The sequence below is a fragment of the Lynx rufus genome, unplaced genomic scaffold (genome assembly GCF_022079265.1).
Source record: "Lynx rufus isolate CCGP_SWC_20201006 ecotype Redwood Valley unplaced genomic scaffold, mLynRuf1.p SCAF_6, whole genome shotgun sequence".
NCBI lineage: Eukaryota > Metazoa > Chordata > Mammalia > Carnivora > Felidae > Lynx > Lynx rufus.
Window position 1 is genome coordinate 110,910,977 of NW_025814878.1, and position 15,206 is coordinate 110,926,182.

Below are 15,206 nucleotides of genomic sequence, written 5' to 3' on the forward strand. Positions count from 1 at the left end.
ATTTCTTCTAGGTCACACAGCCACTGAGGAGCAAAGCCAGATTTGGACCCAGGAAGCCTGGCTCCAGACTCTGTTCTATTTACTTCGCTTATTTGCTGCCTCACTTCCTGCCATGTGTGGGAAACCCTAAGATCTGTCTTCAAAGGTAGAATCAGAGGTTCTTAAAGCTTTCTGAAGACATGCTTTCCCTTTAGGAAACTAATGAAAACCACAGCTCCTCTACCCAGAAAACGCAGACATGTACAGACAGACATTTGCTTTCAATTTCAGGGTGTCACAAACCCACTTAGAGCTGACTAAAAGCCTCAAACTGTGTCTCTAATCTGGTAGGTGTTCTTCCCCACCTGGGCCTCATTCTGGCAACTGTGCGGATGGGGCCAGGATGGCCACTTTCTGCCAAGTGGAGGAGGCTGGGGGTGGCAGCCCTGATCCCCGAGAGTTCCCACGGGGGTCCTTAGGTGGGACCGCAGTGCTGAGCCCCTGCATCCCAGAAGGCTGTCATCCCGGCTGCATGGGTGGGAGTCGCGTCCTTTGTTGGTGACATGAGTGTTAACACAGTGTTTCAGCAGAAGGAGTGGGGTGGGGACTTGGTTTATGTTCAGTTGAGTTGGAAATTGTATGTGTATGAAGGTGTTTGTGAGAGAGAAACTAGATCAGTCAGGGGAGAGAGAGTTTACTCGGTTCGTTGAACTCAAGAGAGAGAGGTAATGGGTTTCTTTCAAAGGTATGGGTGAGGTTGAGGAAACCCATAAGGGTAGGGCAGCACCCAGGGCCCAGCCACAGCAGAGAGCTGTTCTCACCGCAGGCTTGAGGGGTAGTGAGAGGAGATTGAGAGGCAGAGCATGGTTGGGGGGGCGGGGGGGGTGAGGTGGGGAGCAGCCCCTCCCAGAACCGTGGTGCAGAGGCTGGGCCAGAGTGGGAAGAAATAACCCCATGTCTCTCTCCACCTATGTCCCATCTGCTAGGGCCTCCCATTGGCCAAACCCAACTGGAATCCACAGGGCAAGGGAACCAGGGCAATGGGCTTCAAAAGGGAAAGGATCCCCAGGAGTGTAGAGCAGGACAGAGAAGGAGCTGGGTGGGGTGGGGTGGGGGCAGCAGAGAATAAGCCGCTGAATCAGTCCACGCCTAACTGCCAGCCCTATGCCCCCCTGGAGGTCAGGAGGCCCCGGGTCTTGACAGAAGATCACCCCCTCCTGGCCTCATAGCTGGCTGTAGAACGGAAATACCTTACTTGCCTGACCGGGGTTCCCAATCCCAGCCTTGCAGTGGCCCTTGCAGTTTGCTGGGACAGCTGCCCACCCGCCCCCGTAACTCAACTTCTGTGTGTAGCAGAGCCTCGGGGAGCCATTTAATTTAGTTCTCAAAGAAGGTTTAAGTCTGCCTTCCCTTTGAGGGTCTCACTGGAACTGATGATATGTAATTAATGCTGCTTAATTGATATTCTTGGGGCTTAGTCATAGAGGTTTTAGGAGCCCTCGGGAGCATCTTTTGTGGCATGTCAGGAGCTTTTCCCGCTGGGTTTTGTTGCCAGGGACAAGAAGTGAGCTTTTCAGAGGGCGAATACCCTAATTTCCAGGTTTCTTACTTGTTTGTACTTTCTCTTTCTTTCTCCCTTACTGGGAGACTATTCCAGGCTTTGGGGCCCACGGAGGTCCCCCTCACCTTTCTTTCAGATTGCTCAGCCCCTTCCCCAGTTTCACACCATGCCCTACCCAGTCCACACTTGCCCTTGTCTCATCGGGAACAGTTCTCCAAAACCCTCTGCGTGAGAATCACTTGGTAAAACCAAGATTTTGAGGTTTGCCTTCAGCTTTGTTCATCAGAGAAATCCCATGTCCACTGGTGTTTGGGGGCCTGTGCCCCAGGTTGTGAGCAATGTGAGATACTGCCTGCCATCTGCAGAGCCTGGAGTGTGGACAGAGGAGTTCAGAGTGGACCGAGGGAGGGGCAGGGAGCTGGGAGAGTATTCAGGGCTGGGTTGGCTCTGATTATGGTTGGCGAGGGGTTAACCCATTCTCCCGTTCTCCCCCAAGCAGGATTTGCCTTATGTCATTCAGACTGTATGCTTTGGGGCACCTGGGTGGCTTAGTCAGTTAAGCGTCTGACTTGGGTTCACGGTTCGTGGGTTCAAGCCCCGTATCGGCCTCTGTGCTGACAGCTTGGAGCCTGGAGCCTGCTTTGGATTCTGTGTCTCCCTCTTTCTCTGCCCCTCCCCCACGCTTGCTCGCGCTGTCTCTCTCTCTCTCTCTCTCTCTCTCTCTCAAAAATGAATAAACATTTTTAAAAAGTTAAAAAAAAAAAGACTATATGCTTTCATGTGGTTCCCACTGCTCGGTGCTAATACCTCATCTGTCCAAGTCCCTTGTGGCTTGGAAACAGTAATTCTGTGTGGAAGGAAATACAACCAAATTGAATTTTTTTTAAACATCAGTTAGGTTGTTTCCTAGCGTCATTAATAGGTGTGTAAATTGGGCCTGACGGAGACCTGGTTGCTTCTTGGATGTTCAAAACCCAAGTTTTCCCTTTTCTCCCCCCTTTGTTATTAGCCAAAGTAATGAAGGCTATAAAACATCTTTAGTAAATCCCTGGGTTGTAGATTTCACAGTTGTTTGTGACTGGCATATGTTAATTACCCCTGTGTGCTGGAAATTCATCACTGCCCAGCCTGGCTCTCTTGCCCCCTCTCCTGTGCTAGGAAATCTCGGGGGTCCTTGGAGTCCTGCTCCAAGTCCTGTTTCCAGGGGAACTCCATTTTCTTCTCTGGCAGAGATCACTCTCTAGGGAATTCCCCTCGCGTGAAGCTTCAAGTGCCATTTTAAAAGCAGCGCTGTCATCTTCCCTAATGGGTGTTTTCCTTGCATCTCTGCGGAGAGTCGGGTGAGGAGAGAGACCGCACCAACGCTTGTGCCTTCTGGACTGGGGTTCGTCTAAAATTCAGCCAGAGGGATTTTTTTTTTTTTTTTTTTACCTTGTATGGGAGAGCAGTACATTGAGGAGGTGGCAGAGCCCTTTCTGAAAGGAGGATTCTCTCACACCTGGGTGTGAGAGAAATTTTCCTTTTGTCTGAAGACTAGAGGTATTAACAATTAGAAAGAGCACAAGAGGAAAATGCAGCAGTTCTCTTGGAACGAGGATTATACATTGTAAAATCATTATTGAATTTTAGGGGATGCAGCAGGAGCCCAGTCTTACTCACCTCTGTGCCCTCGCCATTGCCTTGCACACAGTGGGGATTTTATAAATACTTGTGAAGTAAACCTCATCTTTATTTGGTTTTCATCGTACTTGAGGAGGCCTGTTAGATGTTAGATGAAGTAAAAATATAATGGGTTTTGGATTAGACATACCTGCGTTTAGGTCCCAGCTCTGCCTAGCTGTGTGACCTTGGGCAAGGTACTTAACCTCTCTGATTCTCTCAGTTGGAAAATGGGTAGTAACTGACGGGGGGGGGGGGGGGGGGGTTATGAGAACTGAATGAGATAACGATCCACTTGATCTATTGAGCATTCAGAAGGGGCTCAGTCAAGGTTAGTTTTCTTCCTTCCTCCATCAGTGGTTCTGAACTCCAACTGCACTTTAGAATCACCTAGGAAACTGAAAAAAAACACAGTTGTTCGGGCCCCACCCATTGAGATTGGGTTTCATAGGTCTGTGTGGGGGCTTTGAGCTTTTTAAAAAAGCTCCTGTTAAAGGATACATTTTTGTAAAAGGTAAAAGCATGACTCCCATGCAAATATAAAATGAACACATGGTAAAGATTTATTTAACTTGTTAATTAAATGAGGGAACCAGTAAGATGTTACAACTGGTTCAGATGACTCAAACAACACACATACTGTTGACCCTGAACAACACGAGTTTGAACTTTGCTGATCCACTTATATGCAAATTTTTTTCAATAAATACAGTATAGTACTATAAATGTATTTTCTTTTCCTTATGGCTTTCTTTTTTTTGTTAAATTTTTTTTAAACGTTTATTTATTTTTGAGACAGAGAGAGACAGAACATGAATGGGGGAGGGTCAGAGAGAGGGAGACACAGAATCTGAAACAGGCTCCAGGCTCTGAGCTGTCAGCACAGAGCCCGACGCGGGGCTCGAGCTCACGGACCTCGAGATCATGACCTGAGCCGAAGTCGGCCGCTTAACCTACTGAGCCACCCAGGCGCCCCTCCTTATGACTTTCTTAATAACATTTTTTTCTCTAGGTTGCTTTATTGTAAGAATACAGTGTGTAATATATATAACATAACAAGATATGTGTTAATCAACTCTTCTTTGTTATCAGTAAGGCTTCTGGTCAATAGTAGGCTATTAAGTTTTGGGGGAGTCAAAAGTTATATGTGGATTTTTGACTGTGTGTGGAGGTCAGCTCCCCTAACTCCGTTGTTCAAGGGTCAGCTGTATCCAGGCAATTAGGAATGCTGAAATTAATTTATAAACAGATGCAAAATTGGTCAGTATCCACAGGATAATAATCAAATAATTATATTCCACTGAAGAAAAATTATTTACATTTCTACACATAAGACTCATTTGTAAAAAAAAAAAAAAAAACAAGCAGGGGGTATGGGTGGCTCAGTCAGTTAAGCATCCAACTATTTTTTTTCTTTTCAAATTTTTATTTAAGTTCTAGTTAGTTAACATACAGTGCAATATTGGTTTAAGGAGTAGCATTCAGTGATTTATCACTTACAACACCCAGCACTCATCACAAATGCCCTCCTTACTACCCATTATCCATATAAATTTTTTTTTTTAACGTTTTATTTATTTTTGAGACAGGGAGAGACAGCATGAACAGGGGAGGGTCAGAGAGAGGGAGACACAGAATCTGAAACAGGCTCCAGGCTCTGAGCTGTCAGCACAGAGCCCGACGCGGGGCTCGAGCTCACGGACCTCGAGATCATGACCTGAGCCGAAGTCGGCCGCTTAACCGACTGAGCCACCCAGGCGTCCCCCCCTCATTACCCATATAGCCCATACCCCACTCACCTCCCTCCATCAATCCTCAGTTTGTTCTCTATCTTCAGCAGTCTCTCATGGTTTGTTTCCCTTTCTCTTTTCCCCCCTCCCATATGTTCATCTGTTTTGTTTCTTAAATTCCACATAGTAGTGAAATCATATGGTATTTGTCTTTCTCTGACTAATTTCGCTTAGCATAATACCCACTAGCTCCATCCACGTGGCTGCAAATGGCAAGATTTCATCCTTTTTGATGAATAATATTCCGTCATACATACACATATATACATATATATGCTTTCCTTATCTATTGGTAGATAGATATTCCATCCTTTATCTATGATATATGTGTGTATATATATATACGTATATACACACACACACACACATACATACCATACCTTCTTTATCTATTCATCAGTCAGTGGACATTTGGGCTCTATCCCTAGTTTGGCGATTGTTGATATTGCTGCTATAAACATTGGGGTGCATGTACCCCTTCAAATCTGTTTTTCTTTTTATATCCTTTGGATAAATACTTAGTGGTGAAGTTGCTGGATGGTAGGGTAGTTCTATTTTTAACTTTTTGAGGAACCTCCATACTGTTGTCTAGAGTGGCCACACCAGTTTGCATTCCTGCCAAAAATGCAAGACGGTTCCTCTTTCTCTGCATCCTCGCCAACACCTGTTGTTTCTTGTGTTGTTAATATTAGTCATTCTGACTGATATGAGGTGGTATCTCATAGTGGTTTTAGTTTGTATTTCCCTGATAATGAGTGATGTCGAACATCTTTTCATGTGTCTGTTTGCCATCTGGATGTCTTGTTTTTGGAAAAGTGTCTATTCATGTCTTCTGCCTATTTCTTCACTGGATTATTTGTTTTTTGGGTGTTGACTTTGATAGATTCCTTATAGATTTTGGATACTAACCCTTTATCAGCTATGTCATTTGCAAATATCTTCTCCTATTCTGTAGGCTGCCTCTTAGTTTTGTTGATTATTTCCTTTACCGTGCATAAGTTTTTTTTTATCTTGATGAGGTCCCAGAAGTTCATTTTTGCTTCTGTTTCCTTTGCCCCCAGAGACGTGTCTAGGAAGAAGTTGCTCCAGCCGAGGTCAAGGAGGTCGTTACCTGTGTTCTTCTGTAGGATTTTGATGGTTTCCTGTCATTTAGGTCTTTCATCCATTTTGAATTTATTTTTGTGTCTGGTGTAAGAAAGTGGTCCAGTCTCATTCTTTGGCATGTCGCTGTCCAGTTTTCCCAACACCATTTGTTGAAGAGACTCTCATTTTTCCATCAGATATTCTTTCTTGCTTTGTCAAAGATTAGTCGACCATAGAGTTGTGGGAAGCGTCCAACTCTTGATCTCAGCTCAGGTCTTGATCTCAGGGTCATGAGTTCATGGGCTTCACTCTGGGCTAGAAGCCTACTTAAAAAAGAAAAAAAAAAGAATCCTTTGCACCCTGCTTCCTTCCTGCAGTTTACAGAGTTGTAAAATAGCTCAACAATAATGAAAGGTGCAGATCTCTATGAAGTGCGATACCTGGACTAGTATGTGAAGCAGGACACCCAGTAATCTGCTTTTTTGTAGATTTCACTATCCTTCACACCTCCATGGTGCTTCTGGTGTGCAGGCAGGGGACTGCCGTAGACGTTTGTATGTAGCTCTGTTAGCGCTGTTATTACACTGTGTTGTAGTCGTCCCACCTGTGATAGAGAAGTCCTTAAGTGAAGGGTTCATGCTCCCTTAGTAGCTCAGCACCCAGCACACTGTCCAGCCTATGAAAACTGTCCGGCTTAAAAACCGTTGAGTCAGTAATTGACTTAGATGATATCCGCAAGAAGTAAGGAGACTGGAGCTTTGAAAAGCTCCGATCAAGTCCCACAATTAGCTCTTGTGATAAGGTTGGGACTGAAACCCGCTCATCCATTCCCTCACTCAACCTTCCTTCCTTCAACAATTCCTGAGTACCTACTGTGTACCAGTCGCTGGGAGCAGTTATGAGTCTTTGCCCTCCCGAGGGACTTTATGTGTAGCTCAATGTGGCTTAGAGAGCATGGGACGGAATGCCTAGCCTGTGACTTGACCTCAGCGATGACTAGTTGTGAAACCCTGGACAAATGGCTTAGCTTTTCTGTGCTTGTGTTTTCCCATCTATAAAATGGGGAAGCCTACCATAAAAGGACTAAATAAGGTAAAACGGTGCAAAATATTTAACTCAGTTCCTGAGGCTATTAATCATCTGCGACTATGAGCCTGTGACTGTGTTAGACAATGTCAGGTCCTGGACTGCAAAGGCGAGGAGAGCTTGGATCCTCCACTGTTCGAGAAGCTCAATCTAGTAGGGTGGAAACAGCCTCAGGAGATCATTATCAGGGGACATGGTAAGTGCAGCAAGAGGGGTGTGAGGGGAATTATGGGAGCACAGGGGAGGGCTTGGGAGTTAGAGAACAGGACTTCCCGGGAGCCGAGTCTTCAAGCATTAGGAATGTTCCCACTTAGTGGACCCCCTAGGAGGCTGCTGCGGAAGTTGAGGTAAGAAAATGGTAAGCCCAGACCAAGGCCACAACAGAGGAAATGAAGACAGAGGGATAGAAAAGAGACTTAGCAGGTGGACTTGACAGGGAGTGAGGGCAAGAAGGTTCCATATCTAGTGCTCTCAGCTGAACCCACACTGCCTTAGATGGGGCTTCTCTTTGTAGCTTTCTAACTTAATTCAGGGCAGAAGTGAGTGCTGGGGTAGATCCTACATAAATGGGCCTTGCCCACCTCACGGGAGAGGGGCCCAGGTACTGGCATTATTCTGGATTGCAGAGCCCCATTAAGGAGGACTAGTATTCAGGATTAATTTTTTATTTTGGCAATTACTACCCAATTTGAAAAAACATGTTTATGTATTCGGAAATATTAGCGACTGGGGCACCTGGGTAGCTCAGTCGGTTAAGCGTCCGACTTCGGCTCAGGTCGTGATCTCACGGTTCGTGAGTTCGAGCCCTAAGTCAGGCTTTGTGCCAACAGCTCAGAGCCTGGAGCCTGCTTCAGATTCTGTGTCTCCCTCTCTCTCTGCCCATCCCCCACCCTCACTCTGTCTCTCGCTCTCAAAAATAAACATTAAAAAAATTTTTTAAAAAAAGAAATATTAGCAACTTATTTAAAATATTTATTGTGCACCTGTCTGTCTTGTTCACTTTGTGGAATATCCCGCCTTCCCTTCAGGAAGGATATAGTACAGTGCTTTTGTGCTTTATCTTTTAGTCCCACGTCACTTTTGTGAAACAAAATCTCACCAGAAATGTCCAGTGTGTTGAACAGACGTAAGAGTGAGCCATTTTGATGGAACAGATGGCCTGGAACTATGTCCACACTGCCTTCCTCCATTCTGCAGGGAGACTCCAAGGAGCTCAGGGCCCTGTGTACAAAGGTCTAACCCAGTGGTTGTCAAAGGGAGGTCCCCGCACCGGCAGCACAGTTTGAGAGATGCAAAGTCTCAGGCCTCACCCTAAATCTATTGAATCAAAACCTCTGGGAGTGAGACCTACAATCCATCCTTTAACAAACCCTCCAAGTGATCTGATGCCCAGAAATGGGAGTGACTTGCCTTATGTCATTTGGGGAGTTCAGGGGGATTCAATTGTTGAGTGTCTAATGTGTGTAAAGTTGTAGAGTATATGCTGTAGGGGATACCAAGAGTTACATCAATGCATTAGTTATCTGTTGCCGTGTAACAAATTAGCCCAGAGTTTCGCAACTTCAATAACAGGGTCATGAATCTGGGTGCAGCTTTGTGGGTTCCTTTACCTCAGGGTCTCTCACAAGGCTACAGTCAAGGTGTGGGCCAGGGCCTCAGTCATCTCAAGATTCTGTTGGGGCAGGGTCCACTTCTAAGTTCACTCAGTCGCTGTTGGTAAGATTCAGATCCTTACAGGTGGGTTGGCTGACAGCCTGGTTCCTTACTGGCTGTTGGCCTAAGGTTGCCCTCAATTCCTTGCCACATGGGCCTCTCCAAAGGGCAGCTGGCGTCCTCAAAGTGAGCAAGCAAATGAGAGCGAGAGAGGGGGTGCCCAAGACAGAAGTCATAGTTGTTTGTAACATTTTGGGAGTGGCTTGTGCTCCGTTCTGTTCATGAAATGAGTCATGAAGTCTAGCCCACCCTGAAGGGGAGGGGATTATACAAGGGCAGGAGGTGGGGGATCTTCCAAGATACCACCATCCCTTCTTCTGCCCTTTCATTTACAATTGTGGCATCAGATACGCACACGCCTAACTGTGGAATCAGCCAGAGAAGGACCGTGGTCATAGGGGTGAGCACAAGTTCAGTGGTGGTTCAGAGAAAAGTAAAAGTCTCTGAGAGGAAGAATCAGGAAGGCTTCTTGGAGGACGCAGCATTATCAAAGGACCTTGAAGAAATGGAGGATATACCTCTGGCACAAAGGGGAAGGCCAGGTGGAGGACAGAGCATAGGCAAAGGCAGTGAGGTGGGGAAGTGAAGGGCCCGCTCAGGTGTCCAGGTATCAAAACCTTACAACTTGGGTGGAGCCTGGATAGAGGTAGGGAGAATAAAGCTGACAGTGGAGATTGGACCCATAGGGTGGATGGTTTCCATTGTTAGAGATGGAAGAGGTCTCACCCTTGCTGGGGGGTGCAGATGGGGGCCATGAGGTGGGATAGGCATGGCTTCCATTACTGCTGGGGCCAGGACTGAGGGGCTCTGAGCTCAGTGCTCTCCCCTGCCCCACCAGCCTGGCCCTGAGGTCCATGCCCCGTTTTCTCTTGCAGTTCGGACGCACTGAAGTCATTGACAACACACTCAATCCTGACTTTGTGCGCAAATTCATCGTGGATTACTTCTTTGAGGAGAAGCAGAACCTCCGTTTTGACTTGTAAGTGGAAGATGGTGCTGAGGCTGGGGCTTGGGGAGGAACCACCGACGGGAGGTGGGACTGTAGGACCGGGGTTGGTAGTAACTCCCCTTACCAGAGAAGGGGAGGGGCCAATGATAGTAGAGGGAGCTCAGGGTTGGCCTGGAATAAAAGTGACGATTAGCTGAAGTCTAGCCCCGCCTCCATCAGGAGATAGAAAAGAGGTGAGGAGAGAGAACAGAGGCTCCCCACCGTTTGTCTCAGCTACGTGGGGGACCCTGAACAAGCCCTGACTCTAGGGGCCAGTTGAGGAAAGCTCTTGGGGGCAAGCTCTAACTCCACCTCCAGGGAGCCTTTTTCTCCCTAGCTGCCAGGGCGGTCCCCATTGACTACTCCCTCTGTCAGAGCTTGTTTGAGGAGAGGGTACCCCCCAGTCTCCCCTCCTGCAGAGGTAACCTGGCTGATGGGGCTCAGAGCATGTGCATGTGTCTCACAAAGGAGCCGAGTGCCCCTCTGCTGAGGTTAAAAATGATGACAGGAGGAACATTGTTTTGTTGTTTTTCCAAGGCGTGGGGTGGTTAGAAAGGACCGTGTCGCAGAGAATTGTGGACAGGGTGGACAGAAAGGGGGTTGGGGGCTTGAAGGAGCAAAGGAAAAAAAAATACAGTGGAAGGAAATGACTTTTCAGGGACTGATGGAGGGCTTGCAGCCCATTGTCGAGAAGTCACCATTTGGGGACATTTTGGAGAGAGAAGGTGCTCAGGGTAGGGGGAGCACGAGAATGAGTGCCCTCAGCAGAAGGCATCTGGGCCTGGATGGCCTGGTGACTGGAGAAGAGGGCTGCAGGTATGGCTCTGGATAAAGGGAGGTACCCAGCTGCAGGGAAGAGGTGAAGGTGTTGAATGCATCCCTCGTTCTTGAGTGACAAGACCCAAGGTCAGGCTGGGCCCCCCTGAGCAAGGTGACGCAGTCGGGGAAGGTCAAAGGCCAGGTACTGAGCTCGTTTCAAGGGCAGCCGAGCCTCAGCTGGGAAGATGGGAGAACAGGCAGCGAAGGGCAAGGTGGCCCAGCCACCTGTGAACCAGCCAGGGCTGCAGAGCAAGTTTGTTTTCCTTTTTCAGTCTTTAAGGAGGTATGACATGTATATAAGGGTCCATTCCGTGATGCACTTTTAGATGTTCACACTCATGTAACCACCACCCAGATCAAGAGACAGAACACGTCCAGCACCCCACGGGGCTCCCACGTGCGCCTCCCAGCCATTACTCCCAGGGGTAACCACTGTGTCAGAGACTGGTTTTTGGAGTACAGGGGTCCTGGCTTGGCTCAGGGGCCCCAGCAGTTCTGGGCAGGATGCCCCAGCTATCTTCACCATCTCTGTGCGTCCCATGCAGATACGACGTCGACTCGAAGAGCCCTGATTTATCCAAACACGTGAGTTTTGCCAGCGACTGCCCAGAGGTTCTGAACATCTCTTAAATGCCAAGGTCTGGGTCGGCCTCGGACTTCACCGTGACACAGACTGTGTGTCTGATGCTGCCACCTGTCATTTCAGAGCCCTCGTACTTCTAGGGATGGGGTGACGGAGGAGGTGGGGTGGCTGTGGGCAGGGTGGGCGACACTGTTTTTTTTCTGTTCCCCGGGTATGCAGGATTTTCTGGGCCAAGCCTTCTGCACCCTCGGAGAGATTGTGGGGTCCCCTGGGAGCCGCCTGGAGAAGCCCCTCACGTAAGTGTAAAGGGGTGGGGGGCCTGCCTGGGTTGCTTCCCCAGCGATGGGCCAACTTTCCAGCCTCCCTTGGCTCAGGGTAGGGGCAAAGCAGTCAGCCAGTCATGCAGGCTGAGGAGGAGTAAGGAGACCAGGTTTGGGGGGCTCTGAAGTTTATGGAATTTGGGGCCCCCAGAGTGAGGTATGTGTCTGTCCCTCCCAGCCCCCAACTGCCTGGGTCTAAAGCCCATTTGTCATTCGGGTCTGTTTCCTCCCTCCTGTCACCCAGCCCACCTTTGGAGAGGCGCGCCCTCTGCGGGGATTGAGGAGGACCTCAGCGGGAGATGGCTGGGGAGGCCAGCCATGAGGGCAGGCAGGATCCTGGAGACGATGGGTTGGTGAAGGAGGGGCACCCGTTTCCCCCACTGAAGATTTTAAATGCTTCATTCTCCCCAGTGAGACCCACGCACGGCTCCCCTTCACTGGGCATCTCCTCTGGGCCAGACCATAATCAGCTTCTCTGATCTCACAAGATTCACTCAGCAGGTCTCCCCATTTCACAGTTCACACACTGAGGCTCAAAGAAGTGGAGCAGTGGTCCTCACACTGTGGCAGGCTTATCGTCGTCAGGAGGGCTTGTTAAAGCACAGATTGCTGGGCTCCACCCCCCACCCCCACCCCCAGGTTCCCATCCAGCAAGTCTGGGGTGGAGCCTGAGAATTTACATCGCTAACACATTCCCGGGGGATGCTGATGGTGCTGGTCCGGAGACCACACTTTGAGACCCCTGAGGGGCGGTCGCCCAGGACTTCACAAGAGGGCTTGGGAGGAAGACCTCTCCTTCCTCCGGCCCATGGCTTTTGTTCCTGTTTTGACGTTTGATCCAGAATAGAAACCTGTCTCCAAGAATTCCGATGCCAAGTTCTGTGGCCTCTCAGGACGAGGGTACTTGGCTCACGGCATGCTCTCTCTTCCTCTCTCTCCGCAGGATAGGAGCATTCAGCCTGAATTCCAGGACAGGCAAACCCATGCCAGCTGTGTCCAATGGGTAGGTCAGCAGACATCTTTGGTCCTGGAGTCCTCAGACATCCAGCCAGCTCTGCAGAGGGAGCCTCAGAGTCCAGGCCCGGTCCCTGCTCCCACAGCCGTGCACGCAGCCCCGGCCAAGGGGAGAGAGGAGCCTGGGTCCCTCCTGCAGGACGTGGGTGCTTTGGGCCACTCTGCAGCCAGCCCCTCCCCCATCCAGACCTGAGCTCCAGCATCCCCAGGCCCAGTGGCCCATGGGACTTCAGGGAGCAGGGTGGGGATCAGAGGTAGGGGCTGCTTCCGGTGGCCACCAGGGACTGGACACATTCTCTTCCTCTCTCCCTGGCCTGGTTTCTTCGGCCTCCCACCTCTTGCCCTTCTCCCCTTCCTCTTTCCCTCCCTTCCCTTTATCTCCTTACTCCACTTCCCCTCCATGCTCCCACTGCTGGATGTCTGCCTCTTCATGGAGAAGATTCTGCTAAATCCTCACTTTTTCTATTTGCTCACCAGCTGTGGTGGGCCAGCCCCATTCCCCTGGCCTCCACCCTGACCATCCGCTTTTGGCCGGCTTCCTGCAACTGTGTCCAACAAAGACCCTCCCTCCCCACTCCTTGCCTGTCCCCTCTCCTGGTTGGAGGGAAGGTCCTCACCTGAGGGTGTTGGGGGGCAGGATAGGGGATATCTGCCTGCGGGAGCAGCCTTGGAGGTGCCTCAGACACCTGAGCATTTTGGCCCAGTCAGCAGAGCTCCACTGGCCTTGCTGAGAGCTCCCAGCAGCTGGGGTCCCAGCAGCTGTACCGGCCACCAGAGCAGCTGGATATGGGACAGGGGCTCTAGGGGGCCCAGGGTGCTCACGGCCCAGGAAGGGTGTGGATGCTAATTTACCAGGAGAGTATGGAAGCAGCAGCTGGAGAGGGAACAGGAGTCAGGGAGAAGAGCAGAGAGGGAGGGCCAGAAGGGCAGAGAGAGAGAAAGGAAGGCCAAGCAGGTGGGAGTGGGTTGGGTCTGGAGGGGAGGGAAGGGAAGGTGGGAAATAGGAGAGGGGCCCAGAGGCAGAGGGAGAAACACTGGCGGAAGAGGCTGGTGTGAGGACTCTGTCTCCCTGGGCAGACACATATCAGTCCCGGGGAGGGCCAGACCGGGGCTGGGGAGGTGCTTTGGGGGCACTCCCCACGTCTAGGGGGACAGGCTGGCAGGCCCTGCCACCCATCTGTGATGGGAGCCTCCAGGTGTGGCCCCTGCTCTGCTCACCTGATTTGGAGAGCTCTGGGCTGTCCCCACCTCTGGGGCCAGCTCCCCTGCTCCTCTCTACTTGAGAGCCCCTCCCTCCGAAAGCTGGCACTGGGGAGAGTTCCATCAGTGGTTCTCAAAGTGGGTTCTGCCGACAGCGTGCTGCTGCTCCCGAGGCTGGCCTGAGGGGTGGGGCCGGATTTTCTCAGCTTTGCAACTTTGTAAAGGAAAGGGGGCGGGGAGGGAAATCATACGCACTGCGTGTGCATGTTGGTCATAGTGGAGGCTACAAACACACTCATTTTTAGGGGCTAGGAAACGGAGGCTCAGAGAGGTGCAGGCATGAGTCCAAAGTCACACAGCTGCTGGACAACGTAACATTTTTTTCTCCCTCCCAGTGGCCCCTGGCTACACCGGGGGCCCCCACCCCCAGGTTCATCCCAAACACTGGAGTGGGATGGGCTGGTGCCTGGGGGAGGGGTCCTTCCTGGCCTAGGGAAGAGGTGGTACAGGTCCCCTGGGTGAAGGCCCACCCTGGGAACTCGCCCTCCCGGAAGGGATTCTTCGGGTGGGCCGACTTCAGGTCCTGGTTGCCCCCCTCACTGAGTTGCTGCGTGAATGGCCAGGAGCTCTCTTCTCTGGAGAGACCCCAGCCGAGGAGTTCAAGGGGAGGTAGCCGTGGGAGAGAGCCTGGACAAGCTGCCCCAAGAGCATTCCAGCCCTTCTGCTTAACTCCCCCTTGCTGCTCTCCCTCCCATGATAAATCGGAGTGGCTCAGAGCTGAAATGTCCCGGGACTCTGGGGGTCAGCTGGGTGCAGGGTGGGGTGGCTGGCCCACGAGGTCTTTTGCCCACAGAAGTGGTCTTTGGATGGAAAGTTTGAGAACCACTGGTCTGGAAGCCTCCGGGTGAGTCTGGATGCTTTTCCACTTCTAGGACTTTCATTGCAGACGCTACCCTTGGCGGGGCTCTGGGCTCTCGGGGAGCAGGGGGCGGGGCAGCTCCAGGTCTGGGGGCCTGGCCCAGGAAGCAGTGCACTAGGCCACACTGCCACATGGATTTCAGGAGACTCTGTCTCCCCAGGGGCTTTGGGCAGGTCTGCTGGGGTGGGGGGGAGGAGGGAGGGTGAGGAGGGCTGATTCGGGGAGTGTTCAGGCTTGTGTGTCTGTCTTTGTCTGGCTCTCCATTCTTTCATCTTCTCCTCTCCCAGTGGTGTCCCAGGGAAGAAATGTGGCACCATCATCCTGTCCGCCGAGGAGCTGAGCAACTGTAGGGTGAGTGGCAGAGGGGCTCCAGGACGGGACCTGGTGGGGGCAGGGGTGGAGCAGTGACAGAAGGCAGGCTGCTCTCCCTGTGACCGCCGGGGCCACGCGTGTCTTTGGAAGGTATCCGGGAGAAGGCAGGGCTCCTCAGTT

At 50.8% G+C, this 15,206-nt stretch overlaps 1 protein-coding gene across 2 annotated transcripts in view; it reads left to right on the top strand.

Moving 5' to 3' along the window:
* The window catches only part of CPNE5 (copine 5), a 92,623-nt gene that overhangs the window by 30,779 nt on the left and 46,638 nt on the right, over positions 1-15,206 (top strand). Inside the window, exons 4-9 of one of the 2 annotated variants that reach the window (XM_047102661.1) lie at positions 9,747-9,850; positions 11,224-11,263; positions 11,481-11,557; positions 12,525-12,584; positions 14,649-14,699; positions 15,002-15,065. In XM_047102661.1, the coding sequence (XP_046958617.1) occupies positions 9,747-9,850; positions 11,224-11,263; positions 11,481-11,557; positions 12,525-12,584; positions 14,649-14,699; positions 15,002-15,065 (396 nt within the window). The remainder of the gene's footprint in view (positions 1-9,746; positions 9,851-11,223; positions 11,264-11,480; positions 11,558-12,524; positions 12,585-14,648; positions 14,700-15,001; positions 15,066-15,206) is intronic. The other variant, XM_047102662.1, reaches the window with a different exon arrangement.